The sequence below is a fragment of the Myotis myotis genome, unplaced genomic scaffold (genome assembly GCF_014108235.1).
Source record: "Myotis myotis isolate mMyoMyo1 unplaced genomic scaffold, mMyoMyo1.p scaffold_m19_p_4, whole genome shotgun sequence".
NCBI lineage: Eukaryota > Metazoa > Chordata > Mammalia > Chiroptera > Vespertilionidae > Myotis > Myotis myotis.
Genome location: NW_023416346.1, coordinates 100,439,422 through 100,461,233, shown reverse-complemented (window position 1 = coordinate 100,461,233; position 21,812 = coordinate 100,439,422). Strand labels below are relative to the sequence as shown.

Here is a 21,812-nt window from a genome sequence, read left to right as displayed (position 1 = left end):
CCAAATAAAGGTGAACACCCTAATTAAGAGAATTAGGGAATAAGGAAGAAAGAAGAGAAAAAGATAAAAGAGAAAAAAGAAAAGAAAAGTTGGGACCAAAAAAAAGGAGTACAAAAATGATATTGGGGAAAAGGAGGGGGGGAAATAAAAGAGAGAATAGAAAAGGACAAAAAAAAGAGCAAAAAGAGAGAATGAAGTGGAAGAGGGGAAGAGACTATTAATATGAGGAGAAAACTCCTATAGAACCGCCACTAATCTCAACAAATTCCAGCAACAGCTCCCTGGAGATGAATGCAAACTAGAAACAACCAATAATATCAAGAGAGGCAAGGGAAAACAGAAGCACAAAAATAATCGGGGGGGATCGGTGGAGGGAGGGGAAAAACCAGCAGAAAAAAATAAAAAGAAAAAGCAAAACAGCCTCACAACAAGTCCTAAAACACACACACACACACACACACACACACACAGACACACACAAAAAAACAAGCAACAACAACAACAAAACAATATACTCAACAATCAAGCAAACAGCAACAAAACAATAGAAAGATAAAACAAGAAAAAAGAAAAAAAATTTTTGGATAGTGAAGAAAGATAAGGGGTATGTGTATAAAGATTTAGAGCAGTGGATTGGAAATAGGATATATAAGTAGGGTCAAATTTTGACAGGAGGTAAACAGAAGGAGTGGGGACAATCTAAAGCAGGAATAGGATAAGAGAAACAGGACAACAAAAGGGGAAAAGTGAGGGAGAGGGTTTTAGCATAGAGGTAAAATTGAGGTAGGGAAAATTGTTGCTAAAGGAATGATGAAAATAGAATGGAGAACACTAATCCCAAAATAAAATAAAGAGAAAATAAAATGGCACTTTAAAAAATGGTAAAATGGTAGCAGTAATAATACTGGTTAAAAGTAAGAATGAAGTAATTAAAAGGGTAAAATCAGGTGATGGAAAGAGAAGAAAAAAAGAATTGGTTTCTTAGTTAAAAGGTGAAAAAAGAAAAAAAAAATTGCAGTAGTGAAGGTCCTTCGGTTCTTCTACTCGTCAGTCTGGCTCGCCTTAGTCCTGCCAGGTATTCAGGAGAGTGTTGAATTTCCCTGTGATACCCTGTTCCTCTGTGTTGTAAACCACAGTCCTTATTTTAAAGCAGGCCATATTTGTTTCCCAGACTGCCTTATTTTGTGTTTAGCAAAGAATCAGTTTGTGGCTCAGCCTCTGGGTGGCAGTGTTCTGGGGTTGGCCTCTGAGGCTATATGGCTTCTCTATTGCTGGGATTGAAAATCCCTCTATAGGCCAGATCCTGTTAACTCCCAGGGACTGATCAGATTATTTTAATCCTTGATCTCGTTCAAGGTGGAATCTGGGTATGGCTGTGCTCCTTGCCTGGGGGCTAGGTAGGGGAGTCCCACCCTCCGGAGAGAATGCCTGCCCCGATCCTGGGCCCAGGGGTGTCTCAGCACTCAATTCGCTGCCACCTCTCCCGGCCCCCCCTCTCTCCTCAGTCTCTCCCCAGATTCCACTCGCATCTTCTCCCTCTCTTCAGCACAGGTGAGTGTCTGTATCCGAGATGTCTTATGAACAGGATTCAGTGAAAATAAATAAGCAAACACTGGCCACGGAAACGGGGAAGGTTGACTTTCTTACAAGCTCTTCTATTACCGGCACTGCATGCTCTGGTCAGCTCTTCAGGCTGCCCCCTTTAGGATCAGTCCTCCGTGATCACAGAACCCAGCTCTCAAATCCCCCGGCGGCGCCAGGAATCCTGCGGATCTCCTTTCCCCAGTCAGGGGCTGTGCCTGTCCCAAGGGACGTGGCTGTCTGCCGCGCGGTCTGCCTCTATCCCTCTGGGCTCAGAGGTCTGGCAAACTTTCCTGCCCAGATCCCTGGTTTTTTACCTTTCCAGGGGAGCTCTGCCCTTCCTGGCTGCAGACCGTCTCACCAGCTGAGTAGTTTCGCCAATTTGGGGTGGGTGTTATTAGTTTCAGCTGCTTACTCCATTTGCTCCGGGAGACGACCTGGGACGCGTCTGCCTATATCGCCGCCATCTTCCTTCCTCCTAAGGTTGTACCAAAACTGTTTTTCTAAATCATGCTTTTCTATAGCTGGTTCTCTTGTTACCATCAATTGAATAATGAACATGTGGATCTATATTTCTATCACTATATTAGTCAAAGTTAGAAACAAAACAAAACAAACAAAAAAAGGAGAGCAGGTGGCTTCTGTCTGTCTTTGGGGAGCTCACAAATGAATCTGAGTAACCTTTTTTGAGCTACGAAGTGATCCACTGTTTGTGGCTTCCTCTGTTCCACCTGTATGTGCATGGTAAGGACCAAGCTGCTGCCTACCAAGTTTGGTTTTACCAGCACCAGGCCAGGGGTAGTTCAGCTAAAGTACCAAGGTACCTCAAGATCTACCTTCACCTGCCTCTGCCTGCCTGCTTCCTGTTAGGCTCAGACCCTGAAAGAGGGTCTGGAGGTACTTGAGTTGCTTGATATAGTTTCTCATTGAGTCACCAAGTAGGGGCACATTGTGTTCACTTGACTGATATAGCTTCAAACTCGGTGCCAGTGCTAGGTCTGAGGTCCCTCAGCAAATGCCCCAGGGCATGCCAAGTATAGCTTCCACTAGCTGTGTGCTCACACACTTTTGTGGTGGGGCGGGGTCTCAGAGAGTTATCAGAGTGAGGCCAGCAGACTCATCAGGCCCAAAGAGAATGAGATTTTGCCATGTGAAGGGATGGCTCTGCAATGGTTGAGCGTGCCAGGTAAAAATGGCCCCTGTCCTAGCACTACACAACTCAATCTGTCCCAGATTCTGCCAGAAACTAGATCTCAGCAGAGCAGGGCTGCCAAGATTTTGAAGGATGGGGCTAGTGAGTCTTCTGTGAATGGGAGTTGCCAGTCGTGCTTGGGGAAGGTGGGGGTAGTGGCCCCTCTCCCAGAGTCACACAGCACAATTTGTCCTGGATTCTGCCCAGACCTCAGCAGGGTAGAACCAGCAGGAGACAGAAGGGTGGGGCCACTGGAATCCAGGAGAGTGGGACTAGAGGATCTCTAGTAATCAGGAGGTGTCAGTCAGTTTTGCAGGAAGGTAGGAGGAATGTTCCCCACCCAAAGCCACACAACTCAGTCACTGAAATCCCCTGAGTTTGCCCAGACCTCTGCACTCAGATCCAGGCAGCTGACTTATTATCAGGGCACAAGTTCCACAGAATTGGTCTAAAGGAAGTCAAGAGTGCGAGGCTATTGCATTCTTCCAGGTGATTTTGTAAGGAGGAGAGTGCCCCCCCCAAGAAAGATGGCATCTGCAATGTGGGAGAGTGACTCAGCACAGATATTTTGGACACTGTTCCTTCAGCTTTCCTTACAGGACTCTAGTCTGTTCAGCCCTTCCTCTGCAGGAGCCCAGGGCATATGGCTGCAAATGAGAATTTGTGCATTGGCCCTTTAAAAGGCCAGTGGTTTCTCTAGTAGACTTCTATCTCTCCCTGGTGGACAGAATCCCCACTGATTTTCACAGTCAGATGTTATGTGGGTGCTTCTTCCAAGCTCTGGTGCTCTAGGCTGGGGATCCTGGCTTGGAGTTGAGACCCCACACTTTTCAGTGGGAACCTTTACATTGAGGTATCCCTCATGAACCTCAGCTGCCCTCACAGGAGCAGAGCCAGCCCTTTTCATGTCTCTGCCCTTCCTACCAGTCTCAATATGGCTTCTTCTTTAAAACTTTGGTTATAATACTTCTCTTCAGCTAGTCTTCAGTTGGTTATATAGGCTGATTGCTCTATATTTAGTTGTAATTCCAATTTGGTTTTGGAAGGAGGGTGAGTGTAGCTTCCAAATATGCCTCCACTTTCTTGGATCTTCTCACAGGTTTTTGTTTGTCTTTTAAGTTAAGCAGATTCTTGAAATTTATCTAAGCAGCAAACTGGTCAACATGAGGACATTTGAAATATCTCTTCTTCATTCACTTTTTCAGTAATACGCCTTGCTGAGTCCCCACCCAACCTTCAATCTGTCTTCCCTAGGTAGAAATCCAGTCTATCCTCTGCCCTTTCCCTAATCAAAACACATTTCCACACTTTTGATCACTGTACCTTTATAATATGTTAGAAATCATGTAGTATAAATTCTTGAGCTATGTTTTTCTTTCTCAGAGTCATTTTGCCCTTTCTAGGTCCTTTGTATTTCCATATCAATTTTAAAAAATTAACTTTTCACTTTGCACAATAAAATATTATTAGATTTTGATTGGCATTGCATTGAATCTATAAATCAATTTGCAGATATTTTACATTTTTACAATATTGAGTCTTCCAAATCATGAACATGGTATCTATCTCCATTGATTTGACTCTTCCTTAATTTTCTCTGCAGTGTCTTATTGTGTTTTATATACAAGTCTTATACACCTTTTGTCAAACTTTAAGTATTTCCTTTTTACAATGCCATTGTAAATGGAATTGCTTTCTTACTCCATTTTCAAATTGAATTGAAATATGATTGATTTTATTTTATTGAACATGTACCCCACAATCTAAACTCACTTATTACATCTAGGAGCTCATTGTATATTCCATAGAATTTTCTATTTGTAATTTGCAAAGAAGGACTTTTACTTATTCTTTTAAATTATGGACATATTTATTTCTTTTATTTGTCTTTGTTGAACTGAGTTAACCTTCCAATTCAGTGTCAAATACAGTTGGTAAGGGGAGACATTCTTGTTTTATTCCTGATCTTAGGTGGAAATCATAATTTTACTATAGTACAGAGTTAAGATAGGTATTTTTATTTTTTAAATTTATTTTAATCAAAATTGACTTACAATATTATATTAGTTTCATGTGTACAACATAGTAATTCAACATTTATATGCCTTAAAAATGATCACCATACTAAAGCCAATCGTCAACAGTCATCATATAGAGTTATATTATTGACTATTCCATATGCTGGACATTACATCCCTGTTACTTATATCTGGAAGTTTGTACTTCTTTATCCCCTTCCCCTTTTTAGCACAATCCTCCTCCCTTCTCCCCTTAGGCAACCATCAGTTTGTTCTCTCCATATAGTAGTTTATCTTTAATTTTGTTTGTTTATTTGTTTAGTTTTGTTTTAGATTCCACATATAGGTAAAATCATACATTATTTGTCTTTCTCTTCTGACTTATTTCACTTAACATAATAATCTCTACTTCTAATCATGGTGCCAATTAGGACAAAATTTCATTGTTTCTTATGAAGTAATATTCCATTGTATATACCAGTGTGTACTATATCTTTATCCTTTCACATATCAGTGGACACGTAGGCTGCTTCCATATCTATACTATTATAAACAGTGCTGCAGTGAACATAAGAGTGTATAAATCATTTTGAATTATTATTTTCATTTTCTTTGGATAAATAGCCAAGTGGAATTGCTGAGTCATAAGGTAGTTCTATTTTCTTCACATTCTTGCCATCATTTGTTGTTCCTTAATTTTTTTTATAATAGCTATTCTGATGGGTTGAGGTGATATCTCATTATGGTTTTGATGATTAATAATGTTTATTGCTTATATTTTCTTCTGGGATTTTATGCTTTGAATTTTTATAGTTAAGTCTTTACCTATTTTGAGTTTATTTCTGTGTATGGTGTAAGAACTATTTCTGGTTTAGTTGTTTGCATGTATCTGTCTAGTTTTTCCAATATTATTTATTAAAGAGACTGTCATTTCCCTGTTGTATATTCTCACCTTCTTTGTTGTAGATAAATTGACAACATAAGTGTGGGTTTATTTCTGGGCTCTCTTTTCTGTTCCATTTATCTATGTGTCTGTATTTGTGTCAGTACCATACTGTTTTGATTACTACAACTTTATAATATAGTTTGTGGCCATCATACCTCTAACTTTGATCTTCTTGCTCAAGATTGCATTTACTATTCAAAGTCTTTTGTTGTTCCATAAAAGTTTTGGATTATTTGTTTTACTTATGTGAAAAATGTCATAAATATTTGGTTAGGGATTGCATTGAATCTGCAGAGAGTTTTAGGAGGTCTGAACATCTTAATGATAATAATTGTTCCAATCCATGAACATGGTATATCCTTCCATATCTTTGTGTCTTCTTCTGTTGCTTTTGTCAGTGTCTTATAGTTTTCAGAGTACAAGTCTTTATCTCCTTGGTTAAATTTATTTCTAGGTATTTTATTCTTTTTGGTGCAATTGGCAATGAGGTTGTTGTCTCAATTTTTTTTTCTTTCTAATCATTCATTATTTATATATAGTGAACTTTTAGAATAAATCCTACTTGATCATGATATGTTATATTCTCAGTGTATTACTGAATTTGATTTGCTAATACTTTGTTGTGGTTTTTGCATTAATGTTTATTAGGGATATTGGCCTGTAATTTTTTTGTAGTGATTTTGTAATCAGAGTAATGCTGGCCTTGTAGAATGAGTTGTCAAGCATTCCTTCTTCTTTAATTTTTTGAGAAGTATAGGTATTAATTCTTCTTTGAATGCTTGGTAGAATTTACCATTGAAGCCATCTGGCCTGGAGTTTTATTTGTTGGGAGTTTTTTTTTAAATTACTGATTCAGTTTTATTTACAGTAATTAGTTTGTTCAGATTTTCGGTTTCTTCATGATTAAATCGTGAAAAATTATGTTTCTATGAATTCATCTATTTGTTCTAGGTCATCCAATTTGTGTGTGTGTAATTGTTTATAGTATTCCCTAACTACTTTTTTTTTTATTTCTGTGATATCAGTTGTCACTCCTCTTTCATTTCTGATTTTTTGAATTTGAACCCACTCTCTTTTTTTCTTCATGGGTGTGGCTAAAGATTTATCTGTTGTTGTTTTTTAATAATTCAAGAACCAATTTATTGTTTTGATGATTTTTTTTATTGTTTTGTAATCTCAATTTCATTTATTTAAGTGTAAGTCTTTTTACATTTTTTTTTTAAATCAGGATGAGAAAGTTCTCTTCTGTTACTAGTTTGTTGAGCGTTTTTATCAGGAATGTATGTTAGATTTTATCACGTTGTTTTTCTGCAGTTATTGATATCCTCTTATGTTTTTAATATTTTTAATATTTAGTATAGTTAATTATATTGACTGATCGTCAAATATTGAAGCAACTTTGCATCTGTGAATGATCACCACATAGTCACATTGTATTACCCTTTTTGCAGATTATTGAATGATATTTGCTAAAAATTTGTTATTTTTTTATTTTGTTAATTTTTGTAAACTGTTTGCATGAGGAATATTTGACTGTAGTTTTTTTGTATCTATATCTAGTTTTGATGTCAGATCAATTCTGGTTATATAGAGACAGTTGTTATTTACTCTTCAAATTTCTGGATCAGATCAATATAAAATTGTCATTGAATGATTCATAAATATTCAACTATCTGAGCCTGTTTTTGTTTGTTTGTTTGTTTTTTGGGGTGTGTGTGTGTGTGTGTGTTTTAATAGTAAGGTATTGAACTACATATTAAATGTATTGGGGCTTTTTATTTTACCTTTCTTTTTGAATGAGCTTTGGTATATCGTATCTTTTAAGAAATTTGTTGCCCGGCCAGTGTGGATCAGTGGTTGAGGATTGACCAAGAGGTCACAGTTTGGTTCCAGGTCAAGGCATATGCCCAATTGTGGGCTCTATACTTAGTGGGGGGTGTGCAGGAGGTAGCCAATCAATGATTTTCATCATTGATGTTTCTATCTCTCCCTCATCCTTCCTCTCTGAAATCAATAAACATATAAAAAAAGAAATTTCCTCTAATTCATTGGCATGAAGTTCTTTATAATATTCTCTTAGTATTCTCTCTATGAGTCCTGGAATCATTAGTTATGTTGGTATCATTATTCCTGATGTTGGTATTTTGTCTTCTCTCTTTTTCATCCTGCTTAGCCTTGCTAGAGGTTTATCAATTCTATTGTTCTCAGAGAAGCGAACAGATTCTGGTTTTATTGATTTCTCTATTGTATTTCTATTGTTTTCCATTTCATTGTTTTCCACTTTAATCTTTATTCATTTAGTTTTCATTGTTCTTTGTGTTTCACTAGGTTTTCTGTTTTTTGTGTGTTTTTTTAAGATGGAGAGTGAAGTTATTGATGTGAGACCTTTCTTCTTTTCTAATATATGTGTATAGTGTTATAAATTTCCCTCTAAATAATGCTTTAACATCATCTCACAAATTTTGCTATGTGTTTTTCTTTTCTTTCACTTCACATACTTTCTAATTTCTTTTTATTTCTTCTTTGATTCATGGGGCATTTAGAAGTATGTTATTTAATTTACAAATATTTAGACATTTTTCAGATAACTACATTATTGACTTTAAATTTAATTTTATTGTGGGCATAAAGCATACTTTGTATGGCTTATGATTTGAAGTATTTTAAATTCACTTAAAAACTGTTTTATGTTCCAGAATGTGGTGTATCTTTGTAAATGTTCCATCTGCACTTGAGAAGAATGTTTATTCTGCTAATGTGTAAGGAAAGTTCTATAGATATCATCAGATCAAGCGGTTGATAATGGTATTAAATCTACTTAATGATCTTCCTAAAATCTTGCCTATTTGTTCTGTACATTTTTAAAAAAATCTTTATTGTTAAAAAAAATATTGTTGAAAATATTACTAGTACATATGTCCCTTTATTGTTCTCATTGACCCCTTATGGCCCACCTCCAGCCCTTTCCCCAGGCCCCCCCACCCTATTATCTGTGTCTATGGGTTATTCATATATGCATAATAGTTCTTTGATTGATCCCTTCCCACCCACCCACTCACCCCCGCCTTTGCCCTGAGATTCAACCGTCTGTTCCATGCTTCTATGTCTCTGGTCTATTTGTTCAGCAGTTTATTTTGTTCATTAGATTCCACAAATGAATGAGATCATGTGATACTTGTCTTTATGTCACTGATTTTAGCATAATACCCTTCATGTTCATCCATGCTGTCTCAAAGGGTAAGAGATCCTCCTTTTTTACTGCTGCATCATATTACATTGTGTAAATGTAACACAGCTTTTTTATTCACTCATCTACTGATGGGCACTTGGGCTGTTTCCAGATCTTAGCTATCCTATATAATAAAAGGCTAATATGCAAATCGACCACATGGCGGAACGACCAGTCACTATGATGCACACTGACCACCAGGGGGCAGACGCTCAATGCAGGATCTTCCTCCTGGTGGTCAGTGCGCTCCCACAGGGGGAGCGCCACTCAGCCAGAAGCCCTGAACCAGGTTCACAACTGGCAGTACAGCGGTGGTGGTGGGAGACTCTTCTGCCTCCTCAGTAGCACTAAGAATGTCTGAGGCCCGGCAGTCAGACATCCCCTGAGGGTTCCCAGACTGCGAGAGGGTGCAGGCTGGGCTGAAGGCCCCCCTACCCCTGAGTACATGAATTTAGGGCACCAGGCCTCTAGTTATAAATAATGTTGCTATGAACATAGAGGTACATGTATCCTTTCTTATTGGTGTTTCAGGCTTCTCAGGATATATTCCTAGAAGTGGGATCACTGGGTCAGATGGCAGTTCCATTTTTTATTTTTTGAGGAAACTCCACATTGTTTTCCATAGTGGCTGCACTAGACTGTATTCCCACTGGCAGTGTATGAAGGTTTCTTTTTCTCCACATCCTCCCCAGCACTTGCTGTTTTTTGATTTATTGATGGTAGCCATTCTGGCAGGTGTTAGGTGGTACCTCATTGTCCTTTTAATTTGCCTCTCTCTGATGATTAGTAATGTTGAGCATTTTAAAATGTTTATTGGCAATTTGTATGTCCTCTTTAGAGAAGTGTCTATTTACGTCATTGGCCCATTTTTTAATTGGATTGTTTGTCTTTCTTTGGTTGAGTTGTATGAGTACTTTATATATTTTGGAAATTAACCCCTTATCAGATGTATCATTGGTAAATATCTCCCATACACTGCGTTTCTTTTTCATTTTTTTAATATATTTTATTGACTTTCTACAGAGAGGAAAGGATAGAGATAGAGAGTTAGAAACATCGATGAGAGAGAAACATCGATCAGCTGCCTCCTGCACACTCCCCACTGAGGATGTGCCCGCAACCAAGGTACATGCCCTTGACCGGAATCGAACCTGGGACCCTTCAGTCCACAGGCCAACGCTCCATCCACTGAGCCAAACCGGCTAGGGCTTCTTTTTCATTTTGATGCTGGTTTATATTCTTGTGCAGCTTTTTATTTTGATGCAGTCAATTTGTTTATATTTTCCTTTGTTTCTCTTGCCCTAATCATCACATCAGTGAAAATTCTATTTGAGATGTCTAATATTTTGCTGCTTATATTTTCTTCCAAATTTTTATGGTTTCATGATATACATATAAGTCTTTTATTCATTGTTAGTTTATTCTTGTGTATGTTGTAAGCTGGTGGTCTAGTTTCATTTTTTTTTTGTATGTACTTGTTCGATTTTCCCAACACCAATTATTGAAGAGACTGTCTTGCATCCTTTGTCAAACATTCTTTGAGCATAATGTCTTGGGTCGATTTCTGGGTTTTCTGTTCTCTTCCATTGATCTATATGCCTGTTCTTGTGCCAGTACCAGGCTATCTTATTTATAAAGGCTTTGTAGGCTAGCTTGATAGTATTGTGAACCCTCCGACTTTGCCCTTCTTTCTCAAGATTGCTGCAGGTACTTGGGTTCTTTTTTATTTCCATATAAATTTTTAGAGTATTTGTTCTAGATCTGTGAAACATGTCATTGGCATTTTAATAGGGAATACATTGAATTTATAGATTGCTTTGAGTAGTATGGACATTTGAATTATGTTAATTCTACCAATCCATGAACATGGTGTATTCTTTCACTTGGTTATATCTTCTTCTATCTATCTCTCTCTCTTTTTTTTAAAGTTCTATAGGTATTGGTTTTGTGGCGTGTGTTTTTTGGTTTTTTTTTTTTGTTTTTTTTTTTGGTTGGCCCCATCTGTTCTTCACACCCCCCTTATTTTCCCACCTTACTCCGCAATTTTTTTAATGCAGATTCTTTATTGGTTTCACCAATGCATTAGTAGAAATGATAATAATAAATGGTACTTTTAAATTATCTTAACCAAAAATGTAACAGATGTTTACATTCAGTAAAAATGCAAAAACACACAGAGGCATAAGTTTAAGAGGTATCAAAATAGGAGACAAACATTGCTTGTTACAGGTAACTTTACAATCACTGAATTGTGCAGTATAATTGCTATTAGACTATTATAACTGTGCGGTTTTGTTTTTGTCTCTTGCTGAAGTTCATGTTTCAATTGTTAAAGATCAAGAACTTTCACAATTTTATTTGCTTTTTCTGTGGTTGACTTTTTATCTACACTACTTGTTTTATTTTAGGGGCTGCTTTAGGGTTTGTAGTATAAATCTTTTTGTAAAATTTGATTTTAGATAGAAGAAGGGAGAGAGAGACAGAGACAGAGAGACAATAACGTGAGAAAGAAACATCAGTTGGTTGTTTCTCACATGTTTCCTGACTAGGGATCAAACCTGCAACCTTGGTATGTGCCCTGACTGTGAATCGAACCCCCCACCTTTTGCTGCACAGGAAGAAGCTCCAACCAACTTAGCCACGCAAGTCAGGGATATTGTAATTAACTCAGGAGTCAGGTATTTATTGTCTCTTGCTAAATGGCCAATTTTAAAAAAATAAAGTTTTATTGCAACACAGCTATTTATTTAGGTATTATCTGTTGCTTCTTCTTTTTTGCTTCAATGGCAGTGAAACTGCATGGCAATTTAATATTGGATGGCAGACATTATAAATTTAGTTTTCTTTTACTCTAAATACTTATGTTTTCTTATGAGTAGTATCCAGCTTTGTTCTTTGATGCAGTTAACCTTTTAAGTCTTATTTTTATCTTTGTTATGTGGGACCAGAGCAGAATTTAATCTAGGATTGTTTTCTTCCAATACTGAATCATGACTTCTTAGTACTCTAAATAACACCATGTGAATTATTAAGTTTTTCACTCCTACTGGTAGGAACAGTCCCTTTCCTGGTCATTTGTAGGTTCTGCATATTATTTCACTTAATCCTTTAGGGTTGTTTATTTCCTGAGCTCAGATATTTTCTTCATATTCATAATTGGCAATTTTTTTTATTGGATGACAGACATTCAGAAATTTACCTTATTAAGTGATGGATATTTTTGTATTCTTATAAATATTATTTAGCTTTGTTCAAGAATGTGTAGCTAGTTTAATTCTGGTTGTTAAACTGGATCAGAGGTGCATTTAATTCCGGGTTAATTTTCCTCTATTTTAATGCAAAACCCACTTGCTTATCTAATAACCTCTGAATTATAAGGTTTTCTGCTCTGGCCAGAGGTAACAGGAATTCTTCCTGGCCTTGTTTGAGCTCCATGGATCAGTTTCTCTAATTCTTTCATTGGTTCTTTTCCTGGATCAGGATAGTTTCTTCACTCACATGTGTTGAGTATTTCTCTGCTGAATAGTTGAGGAAGGTCATACATATAACTCAATTCTTGTCTGCAACTTTTCCTTCTTTGCTCTATCTTGTGAATTTTACCCCTCTTTTCTTCCCAGACTCTGCTTTGTCTCATCAACTCAGGGAGTCTTCCAGACTCTGCCTGACTTAGCTGTACCTACACTGCTGCTTGAAAACTCTTTCCAGGTAGTAAGCTAGGAGAGTTGTAGGGATTATCTCATTTGTTTCTCATCTCTCAGTATTCACTGTCCTTTTGTTGCCTGATGTTTAATGTCTTGAAAAGTGTCTTTTCATATATTTTGTTCTGTGCTTTACTGGTTTCAGGTGGGAGAGTAAATCCTGTCCTTGTCTACTTCATTTTGTCTTAAAGTGGTAGTCTGGAGGTAGCACTTTAATTGGGTGACTGTGACTCAACATCTCACGTGCAGAATTAAAATGTTGCGTGTGGAGGAGCTACTGTTGAATCCCAGAGTTTGGAAAGTTGCTATGAAAAAGGAACAGTGTGCTTCTGGGATGCTAGCCAGTTCTTAATTGGCTAAGGTCTCTGGCTTATATATGTCTCCCTCCAGTGCAGATTATACCATGCATGAATATAGATTGTGATCTTGGTATATTGTTTACTATAGAACAGAATTCAGAATATGGTAGAGTCTGTATAGAACCCCCTTCCAAGGAGGGTCTTTATTGGACCTTGTTAAAAGCTGATCCCAAGACATAGAGGGACAAACAGTATAACAAGGCTCAAGTATGTATGATTTCTTGAGTTAGATTGTAGAAGTGTCAAGAATGTGTATGAGAATTCTTGTAGTCATTTCTAATTTTTTTTTAAACTCTTCAGACCTCCATTCTCGATGTGGGACTATCTAAACCCATACTAGCACAGTGATGCAGTCAGTAAGTTTTGATTCCTAAGTCTGGAATATTAGGTAAGAGCAAGCATTTTAAATGCATTTCCCAAAAAACAATAAATTAGTATATGCATTGAACGGGCTTTGAAAAATGACTTAATGGTTACGTCTATACACAGCCTATTAATAAAGAGTTTTTTTATTGGTTATACTTCACTTGTATGCACAAAGACTGTTATATTATCCAAAATATGGATTTTTATCTATGCCTTAGAAAAATACTTTAAAATTATATTTCTAGAATTTTATAATGTGCCTCATGCATATTTTAAAAGGATGGTACCTCCTCAAATATCTCTTCTCTAAAATACACATGCACACAAATACAAAAAACTCTTAAGTCATTCTCTACTTTGCTAATATAAAGAAAATATATTGGGATGAGTGACTGATAATGGTAAAGTTGCCAATTCTTCCAGAATTAATTTATCAGCTTAAGAAATTCCCAATAAATCCACCAATAGAAATTTTTGTTTGTTTGATATTGACAGAATGATTTTTCCAGGTTATTTGGAGAAGCAAGCAGATGAAAAATACCAAGACATTTTTAAAATAAAGAATACCATTTTCTTGCTCTACCTCTTAAAACTTTATAAAGCTGCTGCTATAAGCAAAACATATTATCAAAACAAGACTAGACACATTCTGGATAGCCAAGGAATATTCTGGTATATATGACTTAACATATATTATGTTAGAAAAATTATCAGAAGTTAAAGACAAAGATATTTGTTGTTCAGTAAACAGTATATGAGAAATTGGTTACATATTACAGAAAACAAATCATTTTAAAATGTCATCTTTACCCGAAGATAAATTTTACTTATGTTAAAGTGCTAAATCTGGGAAAACAATTATTCTAAATGAAGATGCAGCTAAATGTGTAGTTGACTATTGAATGGAGATCTCTTTAATCATTAAAATAATGAAGCAAAATCACACAAAAATGATTATGTAAATTTGACTACATAAAATTGTGAATTATTGAACATCAAAAACCAGCACAAATTGGGGAAAATACTAACAAGTAATATAATGGAGAACTGACATTTTTAATATTTAACAAGCTTATACTTATTGAAAAAACAGTAAGTCCATACTGGGAAATAGGCAAAAGCATTACTTACAATTCTTTAAAACAATAGGCCACTAGACATGAAGAAAATGTATAGCCTAACAATAAAAATTTAAATTAAAGGAATTTATGTCATTTATATCAAATTAGAAAATATTTTTAAAGGGGCAATATTTAGTGCTATCATGTATGTGATAAGACAAATACTTTTATAAACTGCTGATGGGAGTGGGAATTATTGTAACCTTTTTACAAAATAATTTTTGAGTATGTCAAGAAAATTATACTATTTCTTCTCCTTAACCCAATATTTCTTGTTTTATTGCTCAGGAACTCATATTGGAGAAATAATCATAAATATAAAAATATATGCATGTTGAATAATTATTTAAAATAGTGAAAAGCTGGAAATAACCTAAATGAACATTTCGGTAAATTAGTATGTTGATTTTATAGCAGTACTGAAACTTCTTTATAAATAAGTTTTAAAGATATGGGACAATGCTTATGATATAATAAATAGGAGAAAAGAAGGCTATTAAATACTGTGTGTGTATTAGTATGATCTCAAATGTGTTAAAACACATATATACATACATACCTGAATGATTTGATTATCAAACAACAAAAGACTAGCAATGGTTACCTCAGGGACCAGGGTATTAGATTACTTTCATTTTCAGTGTACTTTTGATAGAATGATTAATGAATAGAAAAGTATTAATATTAAGGGACTTAAAACTTTAAAAATATTAGTTGTAACACAGCATATGGCAGAAGCGGCTTATGGAGAAGGGGAAGTTCTTAGGGAGAAGTATTCCTGAGTTCAAATCCTGGGCCTACTGTGTTATTCTGGCAAGCTGTTTCATCACTGATTTTTTCTCCAAATGTAAGGGGATGATCATACCTACCTCATAGCATTGCTTGGAAGATTGTAATAACCTAATGAATGTCAAGTGAATGGAAGTAATTTCTACTTAGTCAAGTTTATTTGCATCTATCCTGAGGCTTTCTACAGAGAAAATTTTATAACAAGATAATATGCTTGTCAAAAACTATAACCTAGGCATAGTTTCTTTAATTTAGAGTTTGCAAGATTTTTGTTTAGGGTTTTCTTATACGTTAAGTTTCAGTGAACATTTTTATTAGCCTTCCTCAGAAGTTAAAATATCAAGTATTTTTATTCTTAAAATATATTTTATTGATTTTTTACAGAGAGGAAGGGAGAGGGATAGAGAGTTAGAAACATCCATGAGAGAGAAACATTGATCAGCTGCCTCCTGCACACTCCCTACTGGGGATGTGCCCGCAACCAAGGTACATGCTCTTGACCGGAATCGAACCTGGGACCCTTCAGTCTGCAGGCTGACACTCTATCCACTGAGCCAAACTGGTCAGGGCAGTATTTTTATTCTTAATGAAATATCAAATGGGAATGATGTTATCATACTCTTGCCATTATGTCAAATGGACTCTCTTGAAACTTAATGAACAATCTTTTTCTATAAATCATTTTTAAAAGTAAGTAGAGTATCAAAATTTATCTTTAGCTGCTCATTCTTTGCAATTTTACCAGTAAACTGAGTCTGCATTGTGTAATTCTGTGGCCATAACTCTAAATGGGCAAGCCAGTTAAAAAATCTTTATGATACTTCATTCAAAATTTACCCTTTCCTAGTAATCCAAATAACCAATGAAAATTAAAATTTCTAGACAAGTTTGTTTTTTTGCCAATTGGAAGCCCTTGATAAATCTTAAAAATTACATCTAATGATTGAGTAGCACCTAATTCTGTGTGTAAATTAACACTCACTTATGAGTGTAGACATAAATCTATAATCATAATACCTTACACAGCATTTTACACACATAGCATTTTACAATTTATGAAGTTTTTTTTTTCACCCATGTAAACTAAATTGACACAACAGCCTTATTAGATAAACAGATATTATTATCCTTATTTTACGTTTAGAAATTGAAGGCCAGAGGGCTAAGTGCCATGTCAAACATTATACTCTTAATTCTGGTTCCAAGTCCAGTGTTCTTTTCACATCATCCTAGAAGTTCTATTCCCAGGCATAAAATGATTGAGGAACACAGTGCCATTAAACTCATGTACTTTATTAGCAGAAGAGGCCTGGAACTATCCCTTAGGACAGAGATTTAGTTTAGGATTTTGTTTAAAATGAGTTACTAATTTAATACTTTGTGTTGGTATATTAGAAACTTTGAGTTAGTAGAGCTGCTCAAAGAGAAAAATCTGAGATGTAATAGACAGTGAAAGAAAAAAATAGAAATAGTGGAATTGCTAATGCTAAACCAAAATATCCCGTATACTTTTAACATCCAGTAGGTTTTACAATATTGTAGTAGAGTACTAAAAATGATAATCATATTAAAATAAAGGGTAAATCCTATATAGTGCATTCAGTTTAAGAAGATATACAAATTACAAAATACCTTTTAGGAATATTTATATTTCAATAGCTAATATTGAAGAAGATTCTTAAAAGTAGTTAATTCCATCTGTTTCTCATATTTCCTTTTTTCTAGATTTGTCTGTTTACTGGTTTTTAAAGAAGTAAATTTTTGAAAATACAATATTGAAAAATGATAAAATGGTAAATTATTGTTTTATTTTAGGTTCTGTTTACAGAGGAAGATGTGAAATTCTACCTTGCAGAACTAGCGCTTGCTTTGGATCATCTGCACCGATTAGGAATTGTGTATAGAGACCTGAAGCCAGAAAAGTACAGTTATATTCTCCTTACATATCTCTATTACCAGTGTTATATAATGACTTTTTTCTCCACTACATCTTTTATTTAAAGATTATATGAAAATATGTATGAATTTCAGTTATATGAAACTTATAGAAAGTAATGTTCATAAGATACCCATTGATTTTTTTCCAATTATTCATTTTTATTTATTCATGTGATAGTGTTTGTACCAATGCATTCTCATTTAGTAGTGAATAAAAATATGATGCTTTACTGGAAACTGGTATATTTTTTAGCAAAACAAAAACACTGAAATTAAAGTCACAAAGCTCCTACAATGGACTGTTAAACTTGGACAAAATCATTTAGAAAGCTATGCCATTTAAATTCTAAGAACACAAGAGTCAACATTACAGCTCTCATTATTCTAAGAAGCTACCAAGCAGAGATAAACCTTAAAGTTGAGTATTACATATGTCAAGTTTCAGCCCAGTACAGATTGCTCCATGGCAGAATACCCAAATTTGAAATGATAGTGGTACAAAAACACTACTTGACCCTTTAGATATTACAGTGAAATCTGACTGTGGCACCACTGGCTAAAGGCTATTAAGTCTTGCTACCACCAATGACCAAAGACCCTTGAATAATCAATAATAGGACACTAGACCATGTGGTATAAACACAATTATAAAAGTTTAAAACTATGTGTGGCTTGCCTGTGATCTTCAGTTATCAAAGACCCATAACTGCAAACATGACTTTAAATGTAAATAAGATAAAAAGGGAAACTAGTGGAGCAAAAAGTCAACTAATATGTTTATAAAAATCGTGATATTAGTTTGGAAATTGGTGCTCAGGGTATTCTGAATCCCACTCATTTCCTGATATGAACTGGATTCCAATACTTTGACCAAGGATGTTTTCTAAGTGACACAAGCTTATGACTCTTAATAGTGCAAGGATTTGTATAGCTTTGAACTTCCTGGGCACAATGATTACAAGGAGATGCAAAATACTGCTTTAATTATTTTAAGGTGTTTCTAAAGATTTTCTGTTGTTACTTAAAATTTATATTTACCAAATTTTTAAAGAAAATGATAGAAACTCATATAAAGTATTGTTTAGGAAAAGTTGATTTGCTAAACTTAAAAATTGAATAAAAATTAAAGTGTATTGGAACCACATGGCTTGTGATTTTAAAAAAATGAATGCATTATTAAAAAACATGTTGGTTAAAGAAATGGATGGAATCCGATTAGAAATGATTTGGCCTCCTTGTACTGCTCTAACATACAAATCCAGAAATATTTCAAGAATAATTTATTTTAAAATGGGAGTCCAATAGGAGAAATGAATGTGTATACATTCTATGATTAAAATGATAGAGTACTCATTAAGATCTTCAGAAATATAAATGATCTAGAGGGGTGGGGGCATTTCTTGGTATAAGTAACTGATCGAAGTTACTTTGGGCAAAATTCATGTCATTTTCTTTCTCTATTTGTTGTTGGATAACAAGAAAAGCCCATTGATTTTCAATTAATCATTTATTTCTAGTATTTCAAAGAGACACTGACCTATTTTAATTTTGTGAAGATTTTTTATGAAATGTTTTATATAAGCTATTTTATTCCATTTTATTGAATGTAAGTTTTTATTTACAGCATTTTGCTTGATGAAATAGGACATATCAAGTTAACAGGTATGCAAATTTTCTTATTCTACCCTAAGCTTGTTTTATATTTTTCATTATTTTAATATTTAACTAAGCCTGTTAACTTTCTTTCCTTTTTCTTGATTTAATTTGCATTTTTTCTTCTCTTTTGTGTACAAAAATTAACTTGAAGGTTAGATAAAATAGCTCTGAATACGGTCTAATTATAATACCAAAAATTATACAATAGAGTTGCTGCCCTAATTCAGAAATGACATTTGGTTTTCTAGGTAAAAGCACATTATCTTAGTTTTAGTCTAGATTGAAAAGTTATCATAAGTGGTTATCACATTTGGAAAACAGTGAATTATAAACTTTTAAACCAAGTGTTTATAATCCAAGGTTAATTTTGTTTTTTATTTACAAAACATGGCATATTTTATTTTTAATATTGAAGAATTTATACAATGTGCTAATCCTCACAGGCTTCTTAGGCACAAAATATCCTTATCATACCATTTTAAAAACATTTTATCTTGAAATAACTCTAGATCTATAGTGAGTTGCAAAAATAGTACCAAGAGGTCCTGTGTACCCAGCATCCCTCAGTGGTGACATCTTACAAAGCTGCATTGCATTATCAAACACAGGAAATTGGTACATTATAAGTAACTAGACTATATGCTTTACTTAGATTTTACTAGTTTTGCATATATTTTTTTGTTCATCTTTGTGACATTTTATCACATATATAGAGTTGAATACCACCAGGACAATCAATATGCAAAACTATCCTACAAACACAAAGAGAACTCTCTTGTGCTGTCCATTTATTGTTACACCCTTCCTTCCTTTCCTCTAATTACTGACAACCAGTTATCTTTTCTACATGTCTAATTTTGTTATTTTGAAAATATGATATAAATAGAATTATATAGTGGTCACACTTCTGGGCATTTGTCCTAGAGTAATAAAAGCGCATGTGCACACAAAAACCTACACATGAATTTTCATAGCAGCTCTATTTGTAATAGTCAAAGACTAGAAATGTCCTAAATGTCATTTAAACTGTGAATGAGAAAACATACATCCATGCAATGGAATACTACTACCCAGCTATAAAAAGGAAAGAATTTGTGATATATAAAGCAACTTGGATGAACACAGGGCATTTTGCTGAGTGAGCCAATCTCAAAAGGTTACTTATGTTTTAATTAGAGAGTAAATTCTGTATTTAATTATCAGAATATTAAAACAGATAAAATAAAGATGTGGTCTTTACAGGGAATTTTGGACCAGTACACTTTAAAGGTAAGTTGCTTTAAAACTCCTAAGTATACCCCTTCATTGTAAAGATAAAGTATGAAGCTGTTAACTTGAAAATGCAAGCAAATGTGATAAAGTTCAGATAATGTTTAGTGAATCTTATTGATTCATAGCCTTATTTTCTTATCCTATCTAATAAAAGAGAAACATGGTAATTAGCATACGACCACTACCCTTCCCATTGGCTAATCAGGGTGATATGCAAATTAACTGCTAGCCAAGATGGTGGCCGGCAGCCAGGAAGCTTAAAGCGAACATGAGGCTTGCTTGCTTCAGTGACAGAGGACTCCAACGTTCCCCGCCTGCCACTGCAGGCCTCTGAGCTGCAACTCTAAGCAACTATGTTACAAATATAGAAGTTAAATAAAACCCCAGAAACCTGCTTTAGTCGGGCTGGGCTTCAGCCAGCAGGATCGCAACATTGTTTCAAATACAGAAGGTAAAAAAAGGCCAGAAACCTACTTTCAGCAGCGGAAGTCTCATAGCTGGAGCCGAGCCTCAGAGCTAAAGCTGGGCCAGAATAAAAAAAGAAAAAAGAAAAAAAGGAGCGGTTGGGAGCTTCAGTCACCCGCCAGCCTGAAAACAGCCCTCAGCCCCTCACCCAGACTGGCCAGGCATCCCAGTGGGGACCCCCACCCTGAAGCATGTGTGACCAGCTGCAAATAGCCATCATCCCCTCACTCAGGCTGGCCAGGCACCCCAGTGGGGACCCCCACCCTGAAGGATGTGTGACCAGCTGCAAACAGCCCTCAGCCCCTCACCCAGGCTGGCCAGGCACCCCAGTGGGGACCCCCACTCTGAAGGATGTGTGACCAGCTGCAAACAGCCATCATCCCCTCATCCAGGCTGACCAGGCATCCCAGTGGGGACCCCCACCCTGATCCAGGACACCCTTCAGGGCAAACCAGCTGGCCCCCACCCGTGCACCAGGACTCTATCCTATATAGTAAAAGGGTAATATGCCTCCTAGCACTGGGATCAGCGGAGCCAAGAGGCCTCCCGGCAGCAGGATCAGCGTGATAGGGGGCAGCGCCCAAACCCCCTGATCAGCCCTGCTCTGTGCCTGATAGGGGGGAGCTCCCCAACCCCCTGATGGGCCCTGCTCTGTGTGTGACAGGGTGCAGCGCCCCAACCCCCCCCCCCCACAGGCCCTGCTCTGTGTGTGACAGGGTAGAGCCATAACATCCCCATCGGCCCTGCCCTGAGTGTGACAGGGTGCGGCACCCCAACCCCCTGATCCGTCCTGCTCTGTGTGTGACAGGGAGCGGTGCCCCAACTCCCCTATCGGCCCTACTCTGTCCGTGACAGGGGGAGCTCCCCAACCCCCTGATGGGCCCTGCTCTGTGCGTGACAGGGGGGAGCTCCCCAACCCCTGATCGACCCTGCTCTGTGTGTGACGGGGCAGCACCCCAACCCCCTGATTGGCCCTGCTCTGTGCGTGACGGGGTGGCGCCGCAACCTCCCCATCGACCCTGCCTTGAGTGTGACGGGGGCGGCACCCCAACCCCCTGATCCGCCCTGCTCTGTGCATGACATGGGGCAGCATCCCAACTCCCCAATTGGCCCTGCTCTGAGCCCGACCAGGGGCTGCACCTAGGGACTGGGCCTGCCCTCTGCCACCCGGGAGCAGGCCTA

General features: G+C 36.4%; 1 protein-coding gene across 4 annotated transcripts in view; it reads left to right on the top strand.

Moving 5' to 3' along the window:
- RPS6KA6 (ribosomal protein S6 kinase A6) overlaps nt 1-21,812 on the top strand; it is a 232,026-nt gene that overhangs the window by 85,674 nt on the left and 124,540 nt on the right. For 3 of the 4 annotated variants that reach the window (XR_004966969.1, XM_036305340.1, XM_036305338.1), the window contains exons 7-9: nt 17,115-17,221; nt 18,862-18,899; nt 20,136-20,162. Coding sequence is in view for 3 of the 4 variants with exons in the window: in XM_036305340.1 (XP_036161233.1) it covers nt 17,115-17,221; nt 18,862-18,899; nt 20,136-20,162 (172 nt within the window). In the remaining variant the exon portion in view is untranslated. The remainder of the gene's footprint in view (nt 1-17,114; nt 17,222-18,861; nt 18,900-20,135; nt 20,163-21,812) is intronic. The other variant, XM_036305339.1, reaches the window with a different exon arrangement.